Source organism: Ursus arctos, unplaced genomic scaffold (assembly GCF_023065955.2).
Source record: "Ursus arctos isolate Adak ecotype North America unplaced genomic scaffold, UrsArc2.0 scaffold_14, whole genome shotgun sequence".
Lineage (NCBI taxonomy): Eukaryota > Metazoa > Chordata > Mammalia > Carnivora > Ursidae > Ursus > Ursus arctos.
This window is the reverse complement of record NW_026622808.1, coordinates 16,797,964-16,820,418: the sequence shown is the minus strand read 5'-3', so window position 1 is coordinate 16,820,418 and position 22,455 is coordinate 16,797,964. Positions and strand designations below refer to the sequence as shown.

Sequence of the window (22,455 nt, the reverse complement as noted above, 5' to 3'; positions counted from 1 at the left end):
AGTGAATTTGGAAATGCCGACGGTGTTCAGTGCAGAAAATCCCTTAACGGAGAGTGCCGCCAACTTCTTTCTACATCAAGAAAATGGATCCGGGGCGCCTGGGTAGCGCAGTCATTGGGCGTCTGTCTGCCTTCGGCTCAGGGCGTGATCCTGGCCTTCTGGGATCGAGCCCCACATCAGGCTCGTCCGCTGGGAGCCTGCTTCTTCCTCTCCCACTCCCCCTGCTTGTGTTCCCTCTCTCGCTGGCTGTCTCTGTCAAATAAATAAATAAAAATAAAATCTTAAAAAAAAAAAAAAAGAAAGAAAATGGATCCAACATTGGGCAGGCTCCTTTAGTTGGTGAACTTCTTAGAAAGAAAGTTGAAGGCCAGACTGTGAGACAGTGTATCCCACTGTGCTAGTGTTTCTATGTATCACCCAGTTCCCTATAAAGGTATCGCTTCTCAGTTTACCATCTTGAGAAAACAACATATCCACATTCTTGGACTTTGAGATAGGGTCACCCAACATAATTACACTCATCTACTTGGCTGTTGAAATTCTTCATTTGTTCCATTAGCATGGTGTCCCGAAATTTTCTTCTTGCTCATATTAGAAGAATCTCTGAAAGAGCCAGCACAAATACGGCTCCTCCCCCCAAAACCCTAGTTTATCAAGTCCAAATACACCCCTAGTGATTTAATCCTTATCTTGATTTGTTGCATTTATGAGGCATAGCTTTATTATCCCTAACATAAATATTTTCCTTTTTTGGTGTCCCATTTATTTTATAAATTAATTAGAGCCAGTGCAATAAAATATTCAAATAATCACTCAGATATGGTGTGCAGGCAGTTAGCCCCTCCATGTAAGACTCAAAATATTTGCTCACGTGATACTCAAAATGTTGCTTCTGAATGACAAATGAAAGAGGGTGTAGGCCTATCACTGTCAGCTGAGCTGAAGTGAAAAGTGTCTGAATGTTAAACTGAAATCCTGAATCCAAGAGACGTCCCTGAAATTTTGAGCATTTCATGTGCCCACAAGTATTCTGCAAGTGACAGAATATTTGCACAAACAGATGCAAGAATTCCCCCATCTTGGTGTGTAGTCTTCCCATGCTGACTCTAGACTTGACTGTGTGGCTGGCTTTGGCCACTGGAACAACAGCTAACAGGATGGAAACAGAGATTTGAAAAGTGCTTGCATATTGGGGCTTGCCCTCTCTTCCTGAACTTGAGCCCCCAAGGTCATCATGTGAATGAGCCCAAGCTAGTCTACTGGAGGATGAGAGGCCATGTGGAAGAGAGCCAAGGCTCACCAATCAACAATCCACCACTCTGGTTGCCAACCTTCCAGATGAGGAGTGAGAATATGCTAGATCATCCAGCAACCAGCTGACCCACCAACTGTCCACAAATGCATGAAAGAGCTCACCAGAGACCATCCAGGCTGGACTAGACCAGAAGCAATGTCTAACCAACCCACAAAATCATGAACAAAATAACATAGTTGTTATCTTAAGCAAATGAAATTCGGGAGTGGTTTGTTACACAGCTAAGGCTAACTGATACACACCACAAAGTGGACTGAAAGCCGATCTTTACACACATGTTGTCAGGCATGGTACCATGTGACTTCCCCTTCTAACCACAATTGATGGGACCATGGTTTGGTCATTTGGCACCAACAATCTATGAGGTGGCCCAAGCAGAGAAATCTACCTTAGAGTACTTCTCCATATTGGATGCTGACTGGCCAATCCATTCAGCTTGTTTCTCTCTTGGAGAGTCTGAATGCAAAGCCCCAGAGAGGTGCACAAATAGACAGTAGAGTGGTCCTTGAGACAGTGAACAAGCTGAGAAATAACAAAAGCAGGTGCCATCAGAAGGAAGAATCCATTGATGATCTTCTTCTTTAATCCCTACTTGTTTATCTCACCTCTCCTTGATGGAGCAGTAGACTGTCACCATAAGAGAATCCCAGTCAGTTAGGGTTAGGGTTAGGGTTCCACAATCCAAGGAAGCAAATGCCCAATCTAAGGAGCAGTTCAATAGCGTATGGCTGCTTCTCAAACTTTAACAAGCTCATAGCAATTCATTTTGGGTGACTGTGAAAGAATCTGTTTTCCATCCTTCTCCATCCTGCTGTGTGCACTGGGAGGTTGTCCTGTATGGACTGCATTATCAGGCTTCTCTTGTGCTCTGCCTTCCAACCTTTTTTGACCAATAGTAGCTGTGGAAGGAAGGAATAAAGCTGGAGGAGAGAGAGATGGGGATATTCATTTTCTAAGCTCCTCCTTCCCTGCAGGCACTGCACATTTGGGCAGTGATTAGATTCTTCTGTCATAGGCTAAGGCATTTTCCAGGTTCCTATACCTGTTCCATTCCCTTGCCCCTTTAAGACTAGGACTGATAAGAATTACCCCCTGTTTCTACTCCCTCCCTCTCCTCTCCCCAACCTTTCTTGGTTTCCATTAGCTCTGCTGTGATATTGTGATTTATAATAAGAACTATATATTTGGCATTCATCCTGCTTGTGGCACAGAGCTCCTAAAACCCTTGGAATTTCCTGAGCAGTGAGAGCAATGGGAGCATCTTTTGTTATAGTATTTGGTCTCTTGTGACATTGAAGGACAGTATCATAAGACACTGAAATGGGTAACCAGCCCCTTTTCACCACAACTGGTGAACTATTAACTATGTTAATGAGGTAACTTTTGGAAAGCTCCTAAGGATGGGGGCTGGTTGCCAGGAGGAACCAAACAAAAACGGAGAGTTGGAACTTTCAGTTCTACCCCCTGACTTCCTGGGAGGGAAAAGGGGTTGAGATGGCATTCAGTCACCAATGGGCAATGATTTGATCAAACATGCCTGTGTAAAAACCCAAAAGGATGGGGTACAGGGAGCACCTAAGTTGGTGAACATGTGGAGATTTGGGGAGGGTGGTGCACCCGCAGAGGGCAGGGATGCCCCACGCCCCTTCCCCACACTTTGCCCTGTGAATCTCTTCCATCAGGCTGCTCCTGAGTTCTATCCTTTCATAACGAACCAGTAATCTAGTAAGTGCAATGCTTCTCTGAGTTCTATGAGCCACTCTAGCAAATTAATCAAACTCCAAGGGGGAAATTGTGACCACCTGGGCTTTTCTGGCTTCAGAGGTGGGGTGGGGGCAGTCTTGTGGAACTGAGCCATTTCACCTATGGAATCTGACATGGTGCCACTCCAGGTAGATAGTATTACAACAGAATTGAATTGTAGAGCACCCAGCTGGCATTGGAGTCTCACTTGGTGGTGAGGAAAAAACCTCACTCACACACTAGAATTGGGTTCAGACCCCCTTTACTTCCACACACCTGTATAAATAGTCTCTTTGTTAAACCCTCTTCATTTAATTCCTTTGGCTGAGCCAAGCTGCTTCTCACCAAGCTGCCACCCAAACACACCCTGGCACTTACACTGGCTCTACCCATTCTAACCAGAAACCAAGCCTTTCTTCTTAACTGTCATGCAAGAGGAAACCACATTTCAAGAGAAGAAGGAAACATCACCCTTTACCGACGTGTGCACTTGAAACAAACACAAACATCACTTCCTCTTTTGCCTGTCATTTAACCACTGGTATTTTTTTTTAATTTTAAATATTTTATTTATTTACTGGAGAGAGAGAACATGAAGGGGGGAGGGGCAGAGGGAGAAGAAGAGAATCTCTAGCAGACCACCCTGAGTGCAAAGCGCAATGCAGGGCTCGATCTCGAAACCCTGAGATCACAACCTGAGCAGAAACCAAGAGTCCAACGCTCAAGTGACTGAACCACCCAGGTGCCCCTATTTTTTTATTTTTTTATTTTATTTTATTTTTTTTAATGATTTTTTATTATATTATGTTAGTCACCATACAGTACATCCCCGGTTTCCGATGTAAGGCTCGATGATTCATTAGTTGTGTATAACACCCAGTGCACCATGCAATACGTGCCCTCCTTACTACCCATCACCGGTCTATCCCATTCCCCCACCCCCCTCCCCTCTGTAGCCCTCAGTTTGTTTCTCATAGTCCATAGTCACTCATGTTTCATTCCCCCTTCTGATTACCCCCCCTTTCTTTATCCCTTTCTTCCCCTACCGATCATCCTAGTTCTTATGTTCCATAGATGAGAGAAATTATGATAGTTGTCTTTCTCTGCTTGACTTATTTCACTTAGCATTATCTCCTCCAGTGCCGTCCATGTTGTAGCAAATGTTGAGAACTCGTTCTTTCTGATAGCTGAGTAATATTCCATTGTATATATGGACCACAACTTCTTAATCCAGTCATCTGTTGAAGGGCATCTTGGCTCCTTCCACGATTTAGCTATTGTGGACATTGCTGCTATGAACATTGGGGTGCATATGGCCCTTCTCTTCACTACATCTGTATCTTTGGGGTAAACACCCAGTAGAGCAATGGCTGGATCATAGGGTAGCTCAATTTTTAACTTTTTAAGGGACCTCCACACTGTTTTCCAGAGTGGCTGTACCAACTTGCATTCCCACCAACAATGTAGGAGGGATCCCCTTTCTCCACATCCTCTCCAACAATTGTTGTCTCTTGCCTTGTCTATTTTTGCCATTCTAACAAAAACAGACACATAGACCAATGGAACAGAATAGAGAGCCCAGAAATGGACCCTCGGCTCTTTGGGCAACTAATATTTGATAAAGCAGGAAAAAACATCCGGTGGGAAAAAGACAGTCTCTTCAATAAATGGTGCTGGGAAAATTGGACAGCTACATGCAAAAGAATGAAACTTGACCACTATCTCACACCATACACAAAAATAAACTCCAAATGGATGAAAGACCTCTATGTGAGACAGGAATCCATCAAAATCCTAGAGGAAAACATAGGCAGCAACCTCTACAACATCGGCCAAAGCAACCTTTTTTATTTTTTTATTTTTATTACATTTTTTTTTACAGCAGGCTCCATGCCCAACATGGAACTCAAACTCACAACCCTGAGATTAAGAGTCACATGCTCTACCAACTGAGCCAGCCAGGGGCCCCTTTTTGCTTGTCATTTAAAAACAGTTGTTTCTCTAGAACGCCTGGGTGGCTCAGTTGGTAGAGCATCTGACTCTTGATATTGGCTCAGGTCATGATCTCAGGGTCCTGAGATGAGCCCTGCCTCCCACTCCACGCTGAGCACAGTCTCCTTGAGATTCTCTCTCTTCCTCTGCCTCTGCCCTCCCCACCACCACCCCCCAGCTTGAGTGTTCTCCCTCTCTCTCTGCCTCTAAAAAAACCCAAAACACAGTTGTTTCTCAGCAAACTTCCTACACTTTGAAATGGTGGTATTCCACAGAAGCACCGGCTGGAAATGGAAAATACGGTGAAGGTGTTCCACCCTCCAGAAACAGGACGCAAGAACCAAGCAGAGTCCAGTGTTTATTGCCTATCAGAATGGCAGCTTAGACTTAATACTAAAACAATACTAGTCAGCACCTTCTTCCCTGGAAACCAACTGAACCTTGCCCTTGGAATATACAGTTGATCCTTGAACAACATGGGTTTGAACTGTGTGGTCTACTTACACAGAGATTTTTATATATAAATAAATACTGTCCAGTACTGTAAATTTATTTTCCTTATGATTTTCTTAACTTTTCCTTTCCTCTAGCTTACTTTACTGTAGGAATGCAGTCTATAATGTATATAATATACAAAATACGTGGTGATTATTTTACCAGTAAAGCTTCAAGTCAACAATAGGCTGTTAATAGTTAAGTTTTGAGGAGTCCAAAGATACGCACGGACTGTCAACTGTGCAGGGCATCAGTGCCCCCAACCCCCGTGTTGTTCAAGGGTCAACTGTACTGTCACTTTTGTTTCAAACAAATCTCTCATGCAAAGTGTTCTTGCCACCCGGGATGGTATAACATGGCCCCACGAGGTGTGTGAGCAGGACGCGGGACAGAGGGAGAGAGATAATCTCAAGGAGATTCCCCACTGAGGATGGAGTCTGACGCGGGGCTCCATCCCATGACCCTGAGATCATGACCTAAGCCGAAATCAAGAGCCAGACGCTCAACCGACTGAACCACCCAGGTGCCCGATCATTCTGACTGTTCTAAAAGCCTTTGAACTGTACACTTTTAAAACGGCTGAAATGATTAATTTTATGTTATGTCACTTTAATCTTAATAAAATATAAAGAAATAAAGAAATTACTGGTCCCATTCAAGTTTAAACAGGGAACCTGGTTGATCTGTTTGGATTTCAGCAAAATCATATTCCTTACCCAGTGGATTTTGTTGGACATTATTTTCCATAAAATCCAGACAACTTTGGCCTTTTGTTTTATCTTTATGGTGATCAAGTAGTGATTGCGATGTGTGGGAAGAATAGGATGTGTTGTAATTCATGCAAAAATATATAAATATTAATCCCCACATTTCATAACTGAAGCTTTCTAAATTTTCTTTTTATTTTGTGTAGAAATAAAATCACAGGATAAGATGAGGAGGTTTCAGAATTACATGTAATGCTCTTGAGAAAATTTCAGCATGGACAAGGAGTAAGAAACTGTAATTGGTAAGAGTTGGTGTACTAGCGTATGGAACGGTGGTCTTCATTCAACAAACAGACAACCTGTGGTGACCTGCAGGAAAGGAGCTAAGAGAGCAAATACTCTGACCTCACTCTCCTCCCTTTTTCCGATATCCTGTTGGTGTTCCCCATTGGCTAAAACCAACAGGAAGCCAGAGGCCAAGGAAGATTATTGTTATTCTCCGAAGATGTCAGCATTCCAGGCAGACAACTGGGTGCATTTGGAGGCATCAACAGAAAGCACCCAGAAAACAGAAAAACAAAAAGTTTTTTAAAAAATCTAAAAAGTTTGATGCACTGAAAAGATGTTCATACTGTGACAAATGCAAAACTAAAGATTTCAAAGATTTCACTTTCTTGTTTATTGAGTCGCCCCCTGCCATCAGAATGCAAGTCTCATGAAAGGAAAGACAATGTATGTCTTGCTTACATTGCTCCAGTTTCGAGAGAGTAGAGACTTAGTAAATATTCGTAAGATGAATAAATGAATTTGTGCAAATTCCTTAACATCTCCAAAACTACTGAGTTTTCCTATCTACATGTTGCTCAGTGTTTTGGCTGGAAGCGAGGTAGAATTTAGATGCTTTTGGCAAACTATCAGGATGTACCCTTACAACATCTCCAAAACACCTCCCTGCATGAGTTGATATTCACAGAGGTTTTGAGAAGAATCCGTGGAAGAAAAAAAGACAGAAGACAAAAAGGTAGACAGTGTCTGTGTGTCCAGCAAGCAGACCTATGTGGCTACTTGGAGATCCCTTAAGTGAAGGGATAGAATGAGAGGTGGTGCCATGTTTATGAGTCAGAAGTGACTCTCTGCCCAAGTACAGCAGCTCTGGGGACCAGGACACAATGGCAGTGCCACGCTGGGGACAGAACCTATTTCCTACAACACAGGTCAGGAGGAGTCTCAGCATTCTGTGGACGGGACCTGGCCATGCGTGAGGATCACTGTGCTGGGTGGAACAGATGCTTGGGGAAAGCCTCTGAGGAACTTGGACGAGGAGATCGAAGTAAAGATGGGAGAAACACATCCGAAGCAGAGACCAGAGGCCATTTCAGCAGCACCCACAGACTCCGGAGGAGGGATTTCCTGAGAAGTAGGGAAGAGGAAGAAGCACAATCTGAGACCCCGTGGTCAAAAACCTAGATCTGTAAGTCGAGCCAGCCCATATTTGTAGCACAGGAAGATGCAGCTTGAGGGCTTCAAATCACACAGAGTGGATGATTTTATCAAAGTGAGGAATTACTCATGAAGTGAGATCACAGAAATGAGACATTACAAAGGTTAATACTGATTATAAAGTGATGTAACATTCAGGGAGAAAAGTGGCAAGTTCTCTCACTCGTTGTACGTTATAGGATTTCAAAGAGAAGGCATCCCCCTCCCAGGATAAGCTCTTAGAAACGTCTCCTTCTGGGGTAATGAAGCATGAGAGACTATGGACTCTGAGAAACAAACTGAGGGCTTCAGAGAGGAGGGGGGTGGGGGAATGGGATAGGCTGGTGATGGGTATTAAGGAGGGCACGTATTGCATGGTGCACTGGGTGTTATACGCAACTAATGAATCATGGAACTTTACATCAAAAACCAGGGATGTACTGTATGGTGACTAACATAATATAATAAAAAAATATTATTATAAAAAAAATAAATATCTCCTTCTGAAGCTTTTCATATTTTTTAAAGAAGAAAGCACTTGATTAAAGGTATATTTAGAAATATAAACACCATTACATTCTAGGCTCAAGAAAGCCAAATGATAATGGTAAGCAATCCCTAAGATCGTTAAGTAAGAGGAAGGTTTTATCGGAATGTCTAAGGAGCATCATTTGAAAGAAACATTTTAAAAATGCAGTTCATGAGAGACTATGGACTCTGGGAAACAAACTGAGGGCTTCAGAGGGGAGGGGGGTGGGGGAATGGGATAGACTGGTGATGGGTATTAAAGAGGGCACACATTACATGGTGCACTGGGTGTTATACGCAAGTAATGAATCATGGAACTTTACATCAAAAACAGGGATGTACTGTATGGTGACTAACATAATAAAAAATATTATAAAAAATAAATAAAAATGCAATTCAAACTCTCATTACAATGAGCTGAGAGCAAGTATCTACGTGATTAACACAACTTTCTTTTTCGTAGCTGGTGGTCATGGGGGTGGGGCAGAGTAGTCAATATTGTTGATGTCCGTCGTTAAGCTCCTTTTTGGGCCAGCTGTCCCTTCTCCAGATTGGCCTCACACAGGTGAGCTGCCACACACCTTCCCACCACCACGAGGGCAACACACAGCCAGAAACTGACTGACACAGGGCTATGAAAGGCGGGTCACCTGCCTCAAAGGGGGACTGACGCTGAGGTGCAATCCAGACATCAGAGATCACCAAGGGATCTGGCTGAACCCACGTCCTTCTCCTACCACATCCTGCTTCCCTCACTTTCTCTTTTCTCAGAGCATTCTCTCAATAAATCATGGGCACCAAAATCCCTGTCTCAGGCTCTGCCTTTAGGGAACCTGCCCTAAGTCACCCATTGTCATTTTAGAAATAGTAGTGTTTGTAATGGAATTATCACGGACTTGTTCTTGGAAATGGGAAAGGAGCCTGTTTCGGTCACAGGGCAAGTGCAGGACGTGATTTGGAAAACCAGGAGAACTTGTCCTCCAGGGGGCAGAATATCAGAACACTGTTCCATTACTGAGCAGCAGACTGACACAGCACTTTCTTAATGCATTCATTCCACAAACATCACAGATTCCATCTGTGAGCCCAGTCTTCTGCTGGTCATAGGCATACAGAGACAAATGAGATAAAACACACAAACATTTGATGATAATCCAACATGCTGAGTATTACAAATAAAAGGTTGATAGCTTTAGGCACAATGGAATGGAAGGTTAAGGCAGGGCGGTGACCAGAGGACTCAGAACTGATGATGGAACTCTTCTCTTCAGCTCTTCAGTACACCTTAAGTAAACTTCAAATTACTGTTTCTAATGGTTTACTTTCTTTTCTTTTCTTTTTCTTTCTTTTTTTTTTTTTTTTTTTTTTTTTGCCAGTTTGGGAAAGTTTTGACAGCTTTGGTACAGTTATGTGTTTCTTCAACCAGACATTAAGCAAGACATACAAGCTACTTCCCACTCACAGCCTATAACTGGTCTCCAAAGCATTTAAATGGTAGAGTGGTTGAAATTTAGCTTAAAGATGTTCCTTACAGTGTTGTTTATACTGAAAAGTTGGAGATGACACAACTCAGATTAAATACATTATGACACATGTATACCACAGACCACCACGCAGCCGTCAAAACGAAACAAGAGTTTTAAAAGGTTTAAAGTTGAAAAGATGTTCACAATGTGACAAGTGCAAAAAACATGATCAATTTCAGAATAGCATAGGTATGCCTGTTTTAGGTCATCCCCAGGTGGGCATGACACATCTGGCATTGTCACAGTCTGGTTTTCCCTTTACGTGTAGACAGGTGTGACTAACAGAGTATTATTAATAATTAAGTGTTTTTAGGAAAAAGGCGCCAAGAATGTTGTGCCGTTTCCTGAAAACCTAGCTGTAAATCTTCCCCCAAACAGTCATGTTCAGAGCTGGCACAAGGACAAGGAGAAGCAAGCACCCACCTCAGGCACAATATAAAAGGAGGCAACCCCTTGAGTAATCAAGATAAATACTGTATCAATGCAACATTTCAAAACATCAAAAATCAATGCAAGAAAACGCATGATAAACCAAACATCCAGAAATATCCAGTGCTGTGCCAGGTTACCATTTTTTGCCCGTGGCAAAAAAAGAAAAATATGCACCCTTACATACACCTTCTTAATGTACTTTTTAATAGCTAATTTTTTTCTAGAACTTGATTTTGAAAATATTATTGATTGAGTTTACTTCCATTAAAACCGAGAAAGTAAAATTATAATAAATTCTGGTTTGGGGGAAAAAACAAGATATTTAAATTTGAAATGTTTTCCATTCTAATATCCTTAACTTCAATTTTTCAATATTTTTTCAATTATTTTAATGTTCTGGGGGAAGCGCATTGTAGGTGGTCAACAAATATTTCTTGAATGAATGGATCTTTATATTTATGGGATTGGAGAACGATGTAGTTTTTATTCTGGGTCTCTTTTCTCCCTCTAGGGGAGGCACCGGAGGTGGCGGGATTGAAGGACCATACCCAACGTAGCTCGATGCTTACGGTAAGAAACATTCTTGTTGTGGAGGCCACAACTTTTACTTACCTTAGAAATATAGAGTTCCTGGGTTGCCTGGGTGGCTCAGTCACTTAAAACATCTGGCTCTTGGGGCGCCTGGGTGGCACAGCGGTTAAGCGTCTGCCTTCGGCTCAGGGTGTGATCCCGGCGTTATGGGATCGAGCCCCACATCAGGCTCCTCCGCTATGAGCCTGCTTCTTCCTCTCCCACTCCCCCTGCTTGTGTTCCCTCTCTCGCTGGCTGTCTCTATCTCTGTCGAATAAATAAATAAAATCTTTAAAAAAAAAAAAAAAAACATCTGGCTCTTGGGGCGCCTGGGTGGCACAGCGGTTAAGCGTCTGCCTTCGGCTCAGGGTGTGATCCCGGCGTTATGGGATCGAGCCCCACATCAGGCTCCTCCGTTATGAGCCTGCTTCTTCCTCTCCCACTCCCCCTGCTTGTGTTCCCTCTCTCACTGGCTGTCTCTATCTCTGTCAAATAAATAAATAAAATCTTTTAAAAAAATAAAAATAAAAAAATTTTTTAAAAAAAGCATCTGGCTCTTGTTTTCAGCTCAAGTCATGATCTCAGGGTCATGAGATTGAGCCCCGAGTCAGGCTCTGCAGTGAGCACAGAGTCTGCTTAAGATTCTCTCTCTCCCTCTGCCTGACCCTTCCCCTACTTTCTCTCTCTCTCTAAAAAAATAAAAAATAAGAGCATATGTCCCTTTAATATGTATATTAATAACATATATATGTTATATATATATATAGTTCCTTAAGGCAACTGTATTTTAGACCAATGTGCAACACTGTTGTGAAGACAAGACTTTGTGCAAGTCTTCTATCAGGAAGAAAATTAATTATTACAAATTTATAGATCCTGATAGCTAAGAGGAAATGAAGACCCCAATCATTCTTTTTATATATTGCAAATTGTTACAATTAAATACGAAATGTTGATGATCCATTGGTTACTCTATCAGTTAGTAATTGCCGCAAATAATACTTCATAGCAAACCTCTCTTGAAACTCAGGGCCTAAAACAGTGATACTTGATAGCTACTCCCGAGTCTCTGCGTTGGCTGCGCGGGTCTGCTATCTTAGCTGGGCTTGCTCACCTGACCACAGACAGCTACAGATCCGCCAGGTGGCTGATCGAGGACAGCCTCAGCTGGTATAATGGGATGATGTAGCTGTCCTCCATGTTTCTCACACCCTCCCTCAGGTTAGCTGGATATGTTCTCAGGGTGGAGGCAGGGATGCCAGGGCAAGTAAGACTAATCTTATACAGGCCAAGAAGAAATGCACACCCAAGGGTGAAACCCTCTACCTTTGAGTCATTCTATTGACCAAAGCAAGTCTCAAGGCCAAGCCTGAGTGGAGCAGTAAGAGGTCACAGAGTGACAGGGAAGGGGTGTAGAGAGATGCAGGCCACCTCCCAGGGCCATTGATGGCATTCAATCTACCACAGCTGGTGATGGGTAAGAGCCGTGCCATCTCTTGCTTTACTATCCCTTAGAACTGTGGCCTCTGTAATTGAACACTCTGGACAAGCCAAGCACCGAAGACAAACCTATCATAAATGAACTCATGGGCCAGCTTCCCTCTCAAGCTGTGGCTGCCACAAATAATAGAGACTGAGCCTCCATCAGCCAAGTTTAATGTTGTTATCAAATTGTCTAAACCATGATCATTACTGAGCTAACTGAATCTAAGATGGTAAGTGGACTCAAAGTAAATATTTAGTCTTTCCTCTGTATCCCCAAACTAAGAATTCCTGGGGCTAAAGGAAGAGAAGGAGAAAGACACAGACACAGAGTCTGGAAGAGGAGCTCTGTGATTAAGAGCTCACAGCCTAGCTCAGCCACCTACAGCTGTGTGATGCTGGGGAAGTTACCTAACCTCTTTGAGACTCGGTTTCCTCATCCTCAGAATGGAGAACAATTATTCATTTACTCATTCATTCAACATATTTATGGAGAATCTCCTAGATACAATTCCTTGTACTTATAGAGCTCACAGTCTAAGCTGGAGATGCCTAAGAAAAAGAGAAGTTATAATACGGGGTTAGAAAGCATGAAGCCCTAGGGACACACAGAGGGACACCTAATCCTACTTCAGGAGATTCAAAGAATGCTCCCTGGTGGAAGTGATGACTGAGACTCAAGAAAAGGTAGAAATTAGTCGGATTTTGAGGAAAGGTATCCTAGGAGGAGGGAATGGCAGATGCCAAGTGCAAAAGTCAAGAAGATATTTTCCTTTCTGGTTTTAAAGACAAGCTCTGCTATCAGCATGACAAATAAAGAATATTCCAGAATATTCTAGAACATTCATTCATGTGTACAACACAAGTCCCCTGGGGTTCTCATTAAAATTCAAGTTCACTGGGTGTTATACACAAGTAATGAATCATGAAACTTTAAAAAAATAATAATTAAATTAAATTAAAAAAATAAAATTCAAGTTCTGGTTCAGCCAGTATGGGGTGGGACCTGAGATCCTGCTTTCCTAACAAGGTGATGCAGATGCTTCTGGTCCATGGACCTCACTTTGAGTAGGGAGGTATTAGAGTGGCCATGGAAGGGAGGATAGATACATTTTATCGTTCCAATTTTAGTATATGTGCTTCCAAAACGAGCACAGGGCATATCTACATTTTAAAGTCTCATCTCCCTTTTCTCTCCCTGGCAATCAAGATTTTATGCAGGATGGAGGGCCAGGTGGGGTGGTGATAACTTTGTGAGCAGTGTGAATCGTAGCCAAGTCCCAAGAAAGTTCCTGGAAGGAAGAGAGATGTTGGTTCCCTGAAAGGTCCCAGGAAACCAAAACACTTCCCAAATGGTGTTGTCATCAAGCCCTGCAACCCTCCACGAAATGCTAGGATTCTGCTCCATCCACCACTCTTACCTACCAACATCACTGTTATAAGTGTTTGTGCAAAAGTAGCCTGTAGGTCTGTGTGTTTTATTCATCCCCTGGGGCCATGATTACTGTTTTTACTGACCATTTCTTTAAAAGCAGGAGGAGGCTTTGTCAAAGGGTGAGTCAGTCAGTCATATGACAAATCATTTATTGAGGGCTGCTCTGTGTCAAGTGCATGATAGGTGCCGGAGAGGCTTGCTTGCAGCCACGCACCAACGAACTTAGGAGAAACCAAAATGGCAGCCAGATAACCTTGGTCATGCCATTGCACTGGGATCTGTTACTTCCACAAAACTCTAGAAACTCGAAGAGCAGAACACGGGAGATGAACTGATCATCTGTAACAGAAATTCTTGTTTTCCAAAGAGTTCTGGGGCTGGCAGGATCCCACTTCTGTGTATTAGGCTGTGAAGAGGTTTCAGAGTGGGCTCCTGTAGGCATCTGCTTTCCCCAAATGTTGCTTCATAGCATATTTGAAAGTAAGAAAGAGCTTTAACCCTGTGAGAGAGAAATCAGAATTAGAATCAGCATTCTAGAGGTCTTATAAATACATGGGTCTTATAAATACAGAGAGAGAAATACGGCAACAAACCCCGGAAGGATAAACATTAAAATGTTGACAGTGATGGTCTCTAGTGTGGCAGGCACTAATGGCAAATTGAAAGCTGTTCTCAACCTCCTCACCATTGATAGCTTCCACTCTAGAAGCAAAGAAGCCAAAGACTTGCTTTGTCAAATTCCTTTGTAACTATGTGTCATCACATGATATAGTTCTGACCAACTAAGTGAAAGGGAAATCGACCAAGGGGTTCTGGGAAAGCTTTTGTTTCCTGTGAAAGGGAGAAAGTGTTCGCCACTTCTGCCCCATTTCTCTTCTTGCCTTCAACATGGTCATGATGTCTGGAGCTATGGCAGCCATCTTGCAACCATAAAAATTGTTTGTTGAAGTCAACATGTTGTTAGCGGAATGGAAAAGTAGGGAAAACCTAGATCCTTTGTAACACCCCTGAGCAACAGAACCAATACCAGCAGCACCAAACTCTGAGCTTCTGTTCTTGCAAAAAAAAAAAAAAAAAAAAAGGAAGAATAATTTCCTATTTAATTAAGCCACTGAATCTTAGTTACTCGTGTTTGGAATAAATCATTGAAAATATAAAAAATTCTAATGGGGGATGGAAGAGCCATGTGTAGAGCAAAGTTTTACAACTTTGTAAATTTTATTTTTTTAATATTTATTTATTTATTTATTTATTTATTTATTTGTGATAAGCACTGGGTGTTATACTCAACTAATGAATCATTGAACATTATATCAAAAACTAGTGAGGTACTATAACCTGGCTAATTGAATTTAAATACAATTCTGTAAATTTTAAATAGTGATGATAGCAATGCAAAATTATGTGGAATTATGTGGAAGAAAAGGAGTGTTGTCTCTGTTTGCACATTCATTTCAATGTTTCTGAAATTATATATGTGTAATATAATTCATATAATTTATATGTTAATATATTTTTAATTCATTTTTAAATACATAATATGAAATTTTATGTATTGTGTATTTGTAAAATAATTATATAATATATAGCTTTATAATTATATGTATATATTGTATATAGACATATGTATATATTGTATATGTATATATACAATATATGTATATGTATATATACATATAGTCTCATATATATTTATATATGTGTGTGTGTATGTATATATATATATATGTATATATATAATTATCAACCAGAGAACCTGGCAGATATTATAACTGGCTCAGAAAAGAATGCAAAGTACAGACATATGTATGTATTACATAATACATATATTATATACTATATATAATTTATACGAAACATATAAAACATTATATAATTTGTATATAATGTGCACAATATGAGATATATACGATACGTGTTACATAATACATAATATATATTACATAATATATATATATGTCTGTTCTGTGCATTGTCTCTTGAGCCAGTTTAATAGCCACCTCACTCCCTCACTGACTAATGAGCAGAATAAAATCCTTAATGTATGCTTATGTTATATCTGTATGAGTCATGATTTTATCTTGTTTCGTTCACACAGCTACTAAGGGGCAAAGCTGGGACTTCAGCCCAGGAAGCCTGGCTCCTGACCCCCAACTCCTGAACACCACACTTTATCAAATGTACTAATAGACATGGACACACTTAGCTCTCAGTAGGTACTCAGTACCCAGTGGTGTCTGGTATCGCTAAGAAGTAGTGGTTCCATTTGAACAGAAGCCACATAAAACACAGAGGGTCTCACCGTTTTAGAAGTGGAGGGGACAGAGGACAGTAACATCCCTGAAGTCTGGGACTCGGAGCTGGGTTTGATCTTCCTGGTAATCCATCTCCTGTATTCTTCCCGTACCTGGGGGAAGAGACGCATCACAGGGAGGTGAATTATTCCCAGATGCAGGGATGTGGGCCGACACAGGCATGCTCCCCGGAAGAATGAGACTGGGAAGGGCAACAGCTGTGTACCTGGCGGTTGAGCAGACAGTGAATGATGAAGAGGAAGGTCCCCTGCAGGCTGTTGATGATAGTGAACAGGTAGGCCATGATACCAGCCATGGGTCCAATCTGGAAAACGCCCAACACCCAGGAGCACCCCAAGATGAAGAGCTGGGCAAAGGCCTTGAATGTCAGTAACCTAGGGGAGAAGAGGATAAAGTTCTGGGTAGTGGCCAGAGGCAGAGGCCGCCGTCCTTGTGGACTGTTCTCCCACCGCAAAGTCTGAGGGTGCCACCATGTCACCTGCCACCTGAGTGGGAATAAACGTGCAGTGGAGTCTCCAAGCCCAGAGGCAGGGAAATCGAGTCCTGTTGGCATTTAAAAGGCAGTTGGGGGGCGCCTGGGTGGCTCAGTCATTAAGCGCCTGCCTTCAGCTCAGGTCATGATCCCAGAGTCCTGGGATCGAGCCCCACGTCGGGCTCCCTGCTCAGCGGGAAGCCTGCTTCTCCCTCTCCCACTCCCCCTGCTTGTGTTCCCTCTCTCGCTGTCTCTCTCTGTCAAATAAATAAATAAAATCTTTTAAAATAATAATAATAAATAAATAAAAGGCAGTTGGCCTACAGATACACATGGCACAAGGATGTGCGGACACACATATTTAATGTCATAGTGTTCATAGTGATGAAAAGGCTCAAGGGACCTGCAGGTCAAGAACTGAGGACACGTTAAATGAATGGGAATGTCATAGTATGAAATACAAGGACATTTTTTTTAAAGATTTTATTTATTTATTCGACAGGGATAGAGACAGCCAGCGAGAGAGGGAACACAAGCAGGGGGAGTGGGAGAGGAAGAAGCAGGCTCATAACGGAGGAGCCTGATGTGGGGCTCGATCCCACAACGCCGGGATCACACCCTGAGCCGAAGGCAGACGCTCAACCGCTGTGCCACCCAGGCACCCCAAGGACATTTTTTTTAATTGAAGAGAAACTCGCATAATATAAAACTCAGCATTTTAAGCATTTCAAGTGTGCAATTCCGTGGCGTTTGGCACATTCATGATGCTGTACAAACATCATCACCACCTGGTTCTAAGACATTTTTATCACCCCCCTGCAAAAAAAACCCATACCTATTGAGCATTCATTCCCCATCCTCCCCAACTAAAACAACCCCAGGGGAAACTGTACCTCAGTTTCCTCAAATCGATACAGGGACAATAATACAATTCCTACAGGGTGCTATTACTTGTTTTACAGATTAAATGAGATAACAAAGCTCTAAGGTGCTTACAACAGTGTCTGACACAAAAACATTTTTGTTACTTGTTTTTAACCATAAGTATTGATATGAAACCAGTTATGTATTATGCGGAAAAAAACCAAAGTTCAGAATGATATGTATAGTATCCTATCACTTATGTAATAGAAGGTGGATGTGTAGGTATAGAATATTCTGGAAGGTTAGAATGGCAAAAATAGACAAGGCAAGAAACAACAATTGTTGGAGAGGATGTGGAGAAAGGGGATCCCTCCTACATTGTTGGTGGGAATGCAAGTTGGAACAGCCACTCTGGAAAACAGTGTGGAGGTCCCTTAAAAAGTTAAAAATTGAGCTACCCTATGACCCAGCCATTGCACTACTGGGTGTTTACCCCAAAGATACAGACGTAGTGAAGAGAAGGGCCATATGCACCCCAATGTTCATAGCAGCAATGTCCACAATAGCTAAATCATGGAAGGAGCCGAGATGCCCTTCAACAGATGACTGGATTAAGAAGTTGTGGTCCATATATACAATGGAATATTACTCAGCTATCAGAAAGAACGAGTTCTCAACATTTGCTACAACATGGACGGCACTGGAGGAGATAATGCTAAGTGAAATAAGTCAAGCAGAGAAAGACAACTATCATATGATTTCTCTCATCTATGGAACATAAGAACTAGAATGATCAGTAGGGGAAGAAAGGGATAAAGAAAGGGGGGGTAATCAGAAGGGGGAATGAAACATGAGAGACTATGGACTATCAGAAACAAACTGAGGGCTACAGAGGGGAGGGGGGTGGGGGAATGGGATAGGCTGGTGATGGGTAGTAAGGAGGGCACGTATTGCATGGTGCACTTGGTGTTATACACAACTAATGAATCATCGAGCCTTACATCGGAAACCGGGGATGTACTGTATGGTGACTAACATAATATTAAAAAAAAAAAAAAGAATATTCTGGAAGGAAGCTCAATTCAAGTGATAACTGTTGCTTAAGGTGGGAGAGATCTGGGGACCTGGGGCTCAGAGAAGTGAGAAGAAATTACTTTCCATGTGTTCCCTTATCGCTGTTTAATTTTTCTTACCATGGCATGTGTTAAGTTTGTTTTATACTTTTTTGCATCAACTTTTTAAAAATAATTTTTAGGAAAAATTATTTAGGATGGATGAGGGATTGGATACCGAAAGGAAAACAAGAAAAGGACATCATATGGTTCCTGACAGTAAAACCTAGACAATGTCTGGTAGGTTCTTAAAATGAAGATTATTTGAGGGGCGCCTGGGTGGCTCAATCGGTTAAATGGCTGCCTTTGGCTCAGGTCATGATCTTCGGGTGCTGGGATTGAGCCTTCCTCATCAGGCTCCCTGCTCAGCAGGGAGTCTGCTTCTTTCTCTCCTTCTACCCCTCCCCCACCACTTGTGCTCTCTCTCTCTCTCTCTCTCTCAAATAAATAAAATCTTTTTTCAAAAAAAGATTAGTTGAGTGCTGAAGTTAAGAAACACAAATGGCCTATAAAAGTATGAAAATGCCCCACATCTGTAAGATAAAATAATATACACAAAACTGAAATAATAAGATAGTATCTTTCACCTATTAAATCAGCAAAATGACACAACAAAAATGATAAATCCCAGTATTGGCAAAGCTGTGGGTAAAAAAGTACTCTTGCAAATGGAAAAAAGTTTTCTGGAAAATAATTTGCAATATATACTAAAAGTGTAACAATCCAACCTGCCATTTGACTCCGACAGTTTCATGCCTACTGTTATGATTCAATAACCACAGATGTGGAAAAAGATCTATCTACAAGGGTATTCAAGACTGCATTGCTTATAATAGCCCTCCCTGCCCCCAAAAATCAGAAACAACTTGAATGTCCATGAATAAGGCATGATTTAAGTAAGTTGTGCTGCATTCTTACAATGAAATGTTCTACAAAAAAAAAAAATATTGTAATAGAATGGTCTAGATAAATTGAAAAATATTCATGACATTATTAAGAGAAAAATGGTTATAAAAATAAAGGAGATGGCATGGTTCTGTTTTTGTAAATACACACATATTGTTATACACAGTAGATGAGTTAGAAAATGTATTAATAGGTTCAATATAGGAAACGGTCTTCCTAGTAACTGTGTTACTGCTTCATAAGCCAGATAAAGTGCGCAATGTTAGTATCCCTAGCGTACAGATGAGGAAACAAGTTTCAGAGAGGTTATGTAACTTGCCTGAGGTCACACAGCTTATAAGTGGCAGACCTGGCATTTGAGATCCCAGATCTAGACACTGTGCGTTTCTGTCCTGGGCACAGGACCAGGCATATGAAAGGTACTCAGTGAATGTTTGTGGGAAGAATGAAGGAGACTGGAAAAGGAGAGAAAAGGAAGGAGGGTCTGCACCTCGTGTCTTTGAGCGTTGAGACTTCGGCATTGACGCTGGAAAGCTTCTGCCTCAGGACGCACAACGTCCAAGTCAGGAGGATGGAATTGACCTACAAAGTCAAGTAGAAAAGACTTAGAGGTTGGATATACAAATGGACAATGGCCAGACTCCCTGTAAAAGACCCATAGTCTGCAGTAACCACTCCAGGAAGCAGTTGACCCTAAACAACCAGCTCTTGAATGGTAACTGACAGCCTCCCTAATTTCCGCCCTCACTTCCAACTTGGGACCAGAAGGAAAAAGCCAATGCACTCCCCTAAGCATTCTCGTAGGATGTCCTCCTTTGAGTTAGCCTGCTATAGGGTCCCCGAAGCCTTTCCTTTTTTACCCCTATAAAGCTTTCCCACTCTTCTGCCTGCTTTTGAGTCTGAAAAATCCAAGCGATGGTGGCTGATTCCCTCACTATAGCAATAAATGGCCTTTGCTGGTTCTCATTTGGTGATCACCACTTATTCCCACTGGATACCTATGGAAAGTTAGAATCAAGATTGGTGCCCTGCTTGGGTTGAAATATTGAAACTTTTTTTTATTATAATAATATTTTTTTATTATATTATGTTAGTCACATACAGTACATCCCTGATTTCTGATGTAAAGTTCGATGATTCATTAGTTGCGTATAACACCCAGTGCACCATGCAATATGTGCCCTCCTTACTACTTAACCCCCAGGACCTCGAATGTGATCTTATTTGGGGTTAGGGTCTTTACCAGAGGTGATCAAATTAAAACGAGGTCATAGGCCGGGCCCTAATCCCACATGACCTTATAAAGCAGGGAAAGTTGGACACAGGGGGAGTCGTGCACAGAGAGAAGCCAAACATCTGCAAGCCAAGAAACTCCTGAGGTTACCAGTCTTCTTGGATAGAAAACTGGAATGGATCCTTCCCTTGCGCCCTCAGAGGGGACATGGCCCTGCTGACCCCTCGATTTTATACTTCTAGCCTCCAGAGCTGTGAGATGATAAAATTCGGTTGTTCTAAGCCACCCCGTTTGTGCTACTTTGTTACGGCAGCCTAGGAAACTAATACATGACCCCCCCCCCCCAAGTCTTACAGAAGTCAGAGCAAAACCCCTGTGGAGGAACACAATCTCAAGATAGGAGCTCACAATTAACAATTACAAGTGACACAAGGAAAAGAGCCACCATGAGTGAGAGTCAGAAGAAACATCATCTTGCAGGACTGTTGAATCTGGGCTGGAGATAAGAAGGCAAGGACATGGTGAACAACACCCCCAGGTTCCCAGAGAGCAGAACAGTGGGTGCTGGGGCTGGGGGAGTGGATGGGGAAGACGTTGGTCCAAGATTACAAAGTGTCAGTTACACAAGGTAAGTTCTAGAGATCTCATGTACGGTGTGGTGACTATAGTTAACAATACTGACTTGCATACCTGAAATTTGTTAAAAGGGTAGGTCTTAAGTAATCTCACCACAAAAAAAAAAAAAAAGAAAGAAAGAAAGAAAGAAAGAAAGAAAGAAAAAGAAAAGAAAGAAAACCAGTAACTAGGTGAGGTGATGGATATGGTCATTAGCTGACTGTGATTATTTCATGATGTATACAGAAGTCAAAACATCGAGCTGCACACCCTAAGTATATACAGTTTTATTTGTCATTTACACCTCAATAAAGCTGAAAAAAAAAAAACCAAAAACATGAGACTTCCTTTTGCTTCCATCCCACTGTTTTCCTCTCCTCCGTGACCACCAAATACTCTTAATTTCTTTCTGCCTTTTTTCTCATTCAATGTCTATCCTCAGAAGCCATCAATAGACCCATTCCTACTGAAACACAAAGGACAGATAAGTTTGTGGTCCCTTCCAGGGGATTTGCATGTTGGCAGAGAAAAAAAAATCACAAGTCAAAGCAATTACACTCTAATTTGGAAATCTCAAGAACCGGGAATCAGAAAGGAAAACGTTTGAGAGGAATAAGTGACCTCGGCTCTGCCACTTCCACTGGCACTTCCCAGTCCCCCCGGGGTCTCCTTGTTCCTGCCCTGGAACACTGTGCCAACAATTTGCTTACCATGATGATGGTGCAGACTGGCCCCAGGAAACTCCAGATGAACCCTGCCTCTAGATTCAGCCAGCAGCTGTGGAGAGAAACAGGAGTCCGCGCTTGTCTCAGTCTTGACCCTACAATTCCTCATACCCCAACAAATGCACTAATGGAGGAGAGTATAGGGAGCTGACCCTGAGATGAAAATTCTCATGATGGGACAGGTTACAGCTCAGTTTTCTTTGGGCCACAGCAAGTCTTCTTTCAGACCTTCTTCCTGGGTAAATATTCCTGAAGTATTCACTTGGTGCCCTGCGTAGAGCTCGTCCTCAATTCATAACCTCTGTAACCCCTTCCCCTCTATTCAGACCTCTTCACTGGGACACCTGTTCCTTCAAATCTCAGTTCAAATGTCACCTCCTCTGAAAAGCCACTTCTGACCATCCCTACCCCTGGTCTGTCTCTAGCAGAACTTGCTGCTTCTCTTTATTATGGCATCTATTGGTATCATAAATCATGGTGGTGTTAGTTTCCTTGCAGATTGTCCTTC

General features: G+C 42.1%; 1 protein-coding gene across 1 annotated transcript in view; it reads right to left on the bottom strand.

Annotated features, from left to right (window-relative positions):
* Positions 1 to 13,836: 13,836 nt before the first annotated feature.
* ADGRE1 (adhesion G protein-coupled receptor E1) overlaps positions 13,837 to 22,455 on the bottom strand; it is a 53,678-nt gene continuing 45,059 nt past the window's right edge. Inside the window, exons 22-26 of the mRNA XM_048227162.2 lie at positions 21,933 to 21,999; positions 19,864 to 19,955; positions 16,225 to 16,393; positions 16,007 to 16,111; positions 13,837 to 14,203 (exon numbers count right to left, since the gene is read on the bottom strand). Coding sequence (XP_048083119.2) covers positions 14,198 to 14,203; positions 16,007 to 16,111; positions 16,225 to 16,393; positions 19,864 to 19,955; positions 21,933 to 21,999 — 439 coding nt within the window. The 3' untranslated portion in view covers positions 13,837 to 14,197. The remainder of the gene's footprint in view (positions 14,204 to 16,006; positions 16,112 to 16,224; positions 16,394 to 19,863; positions 19,956 to 21,932; positions 22,000 to 22,455) is intronic.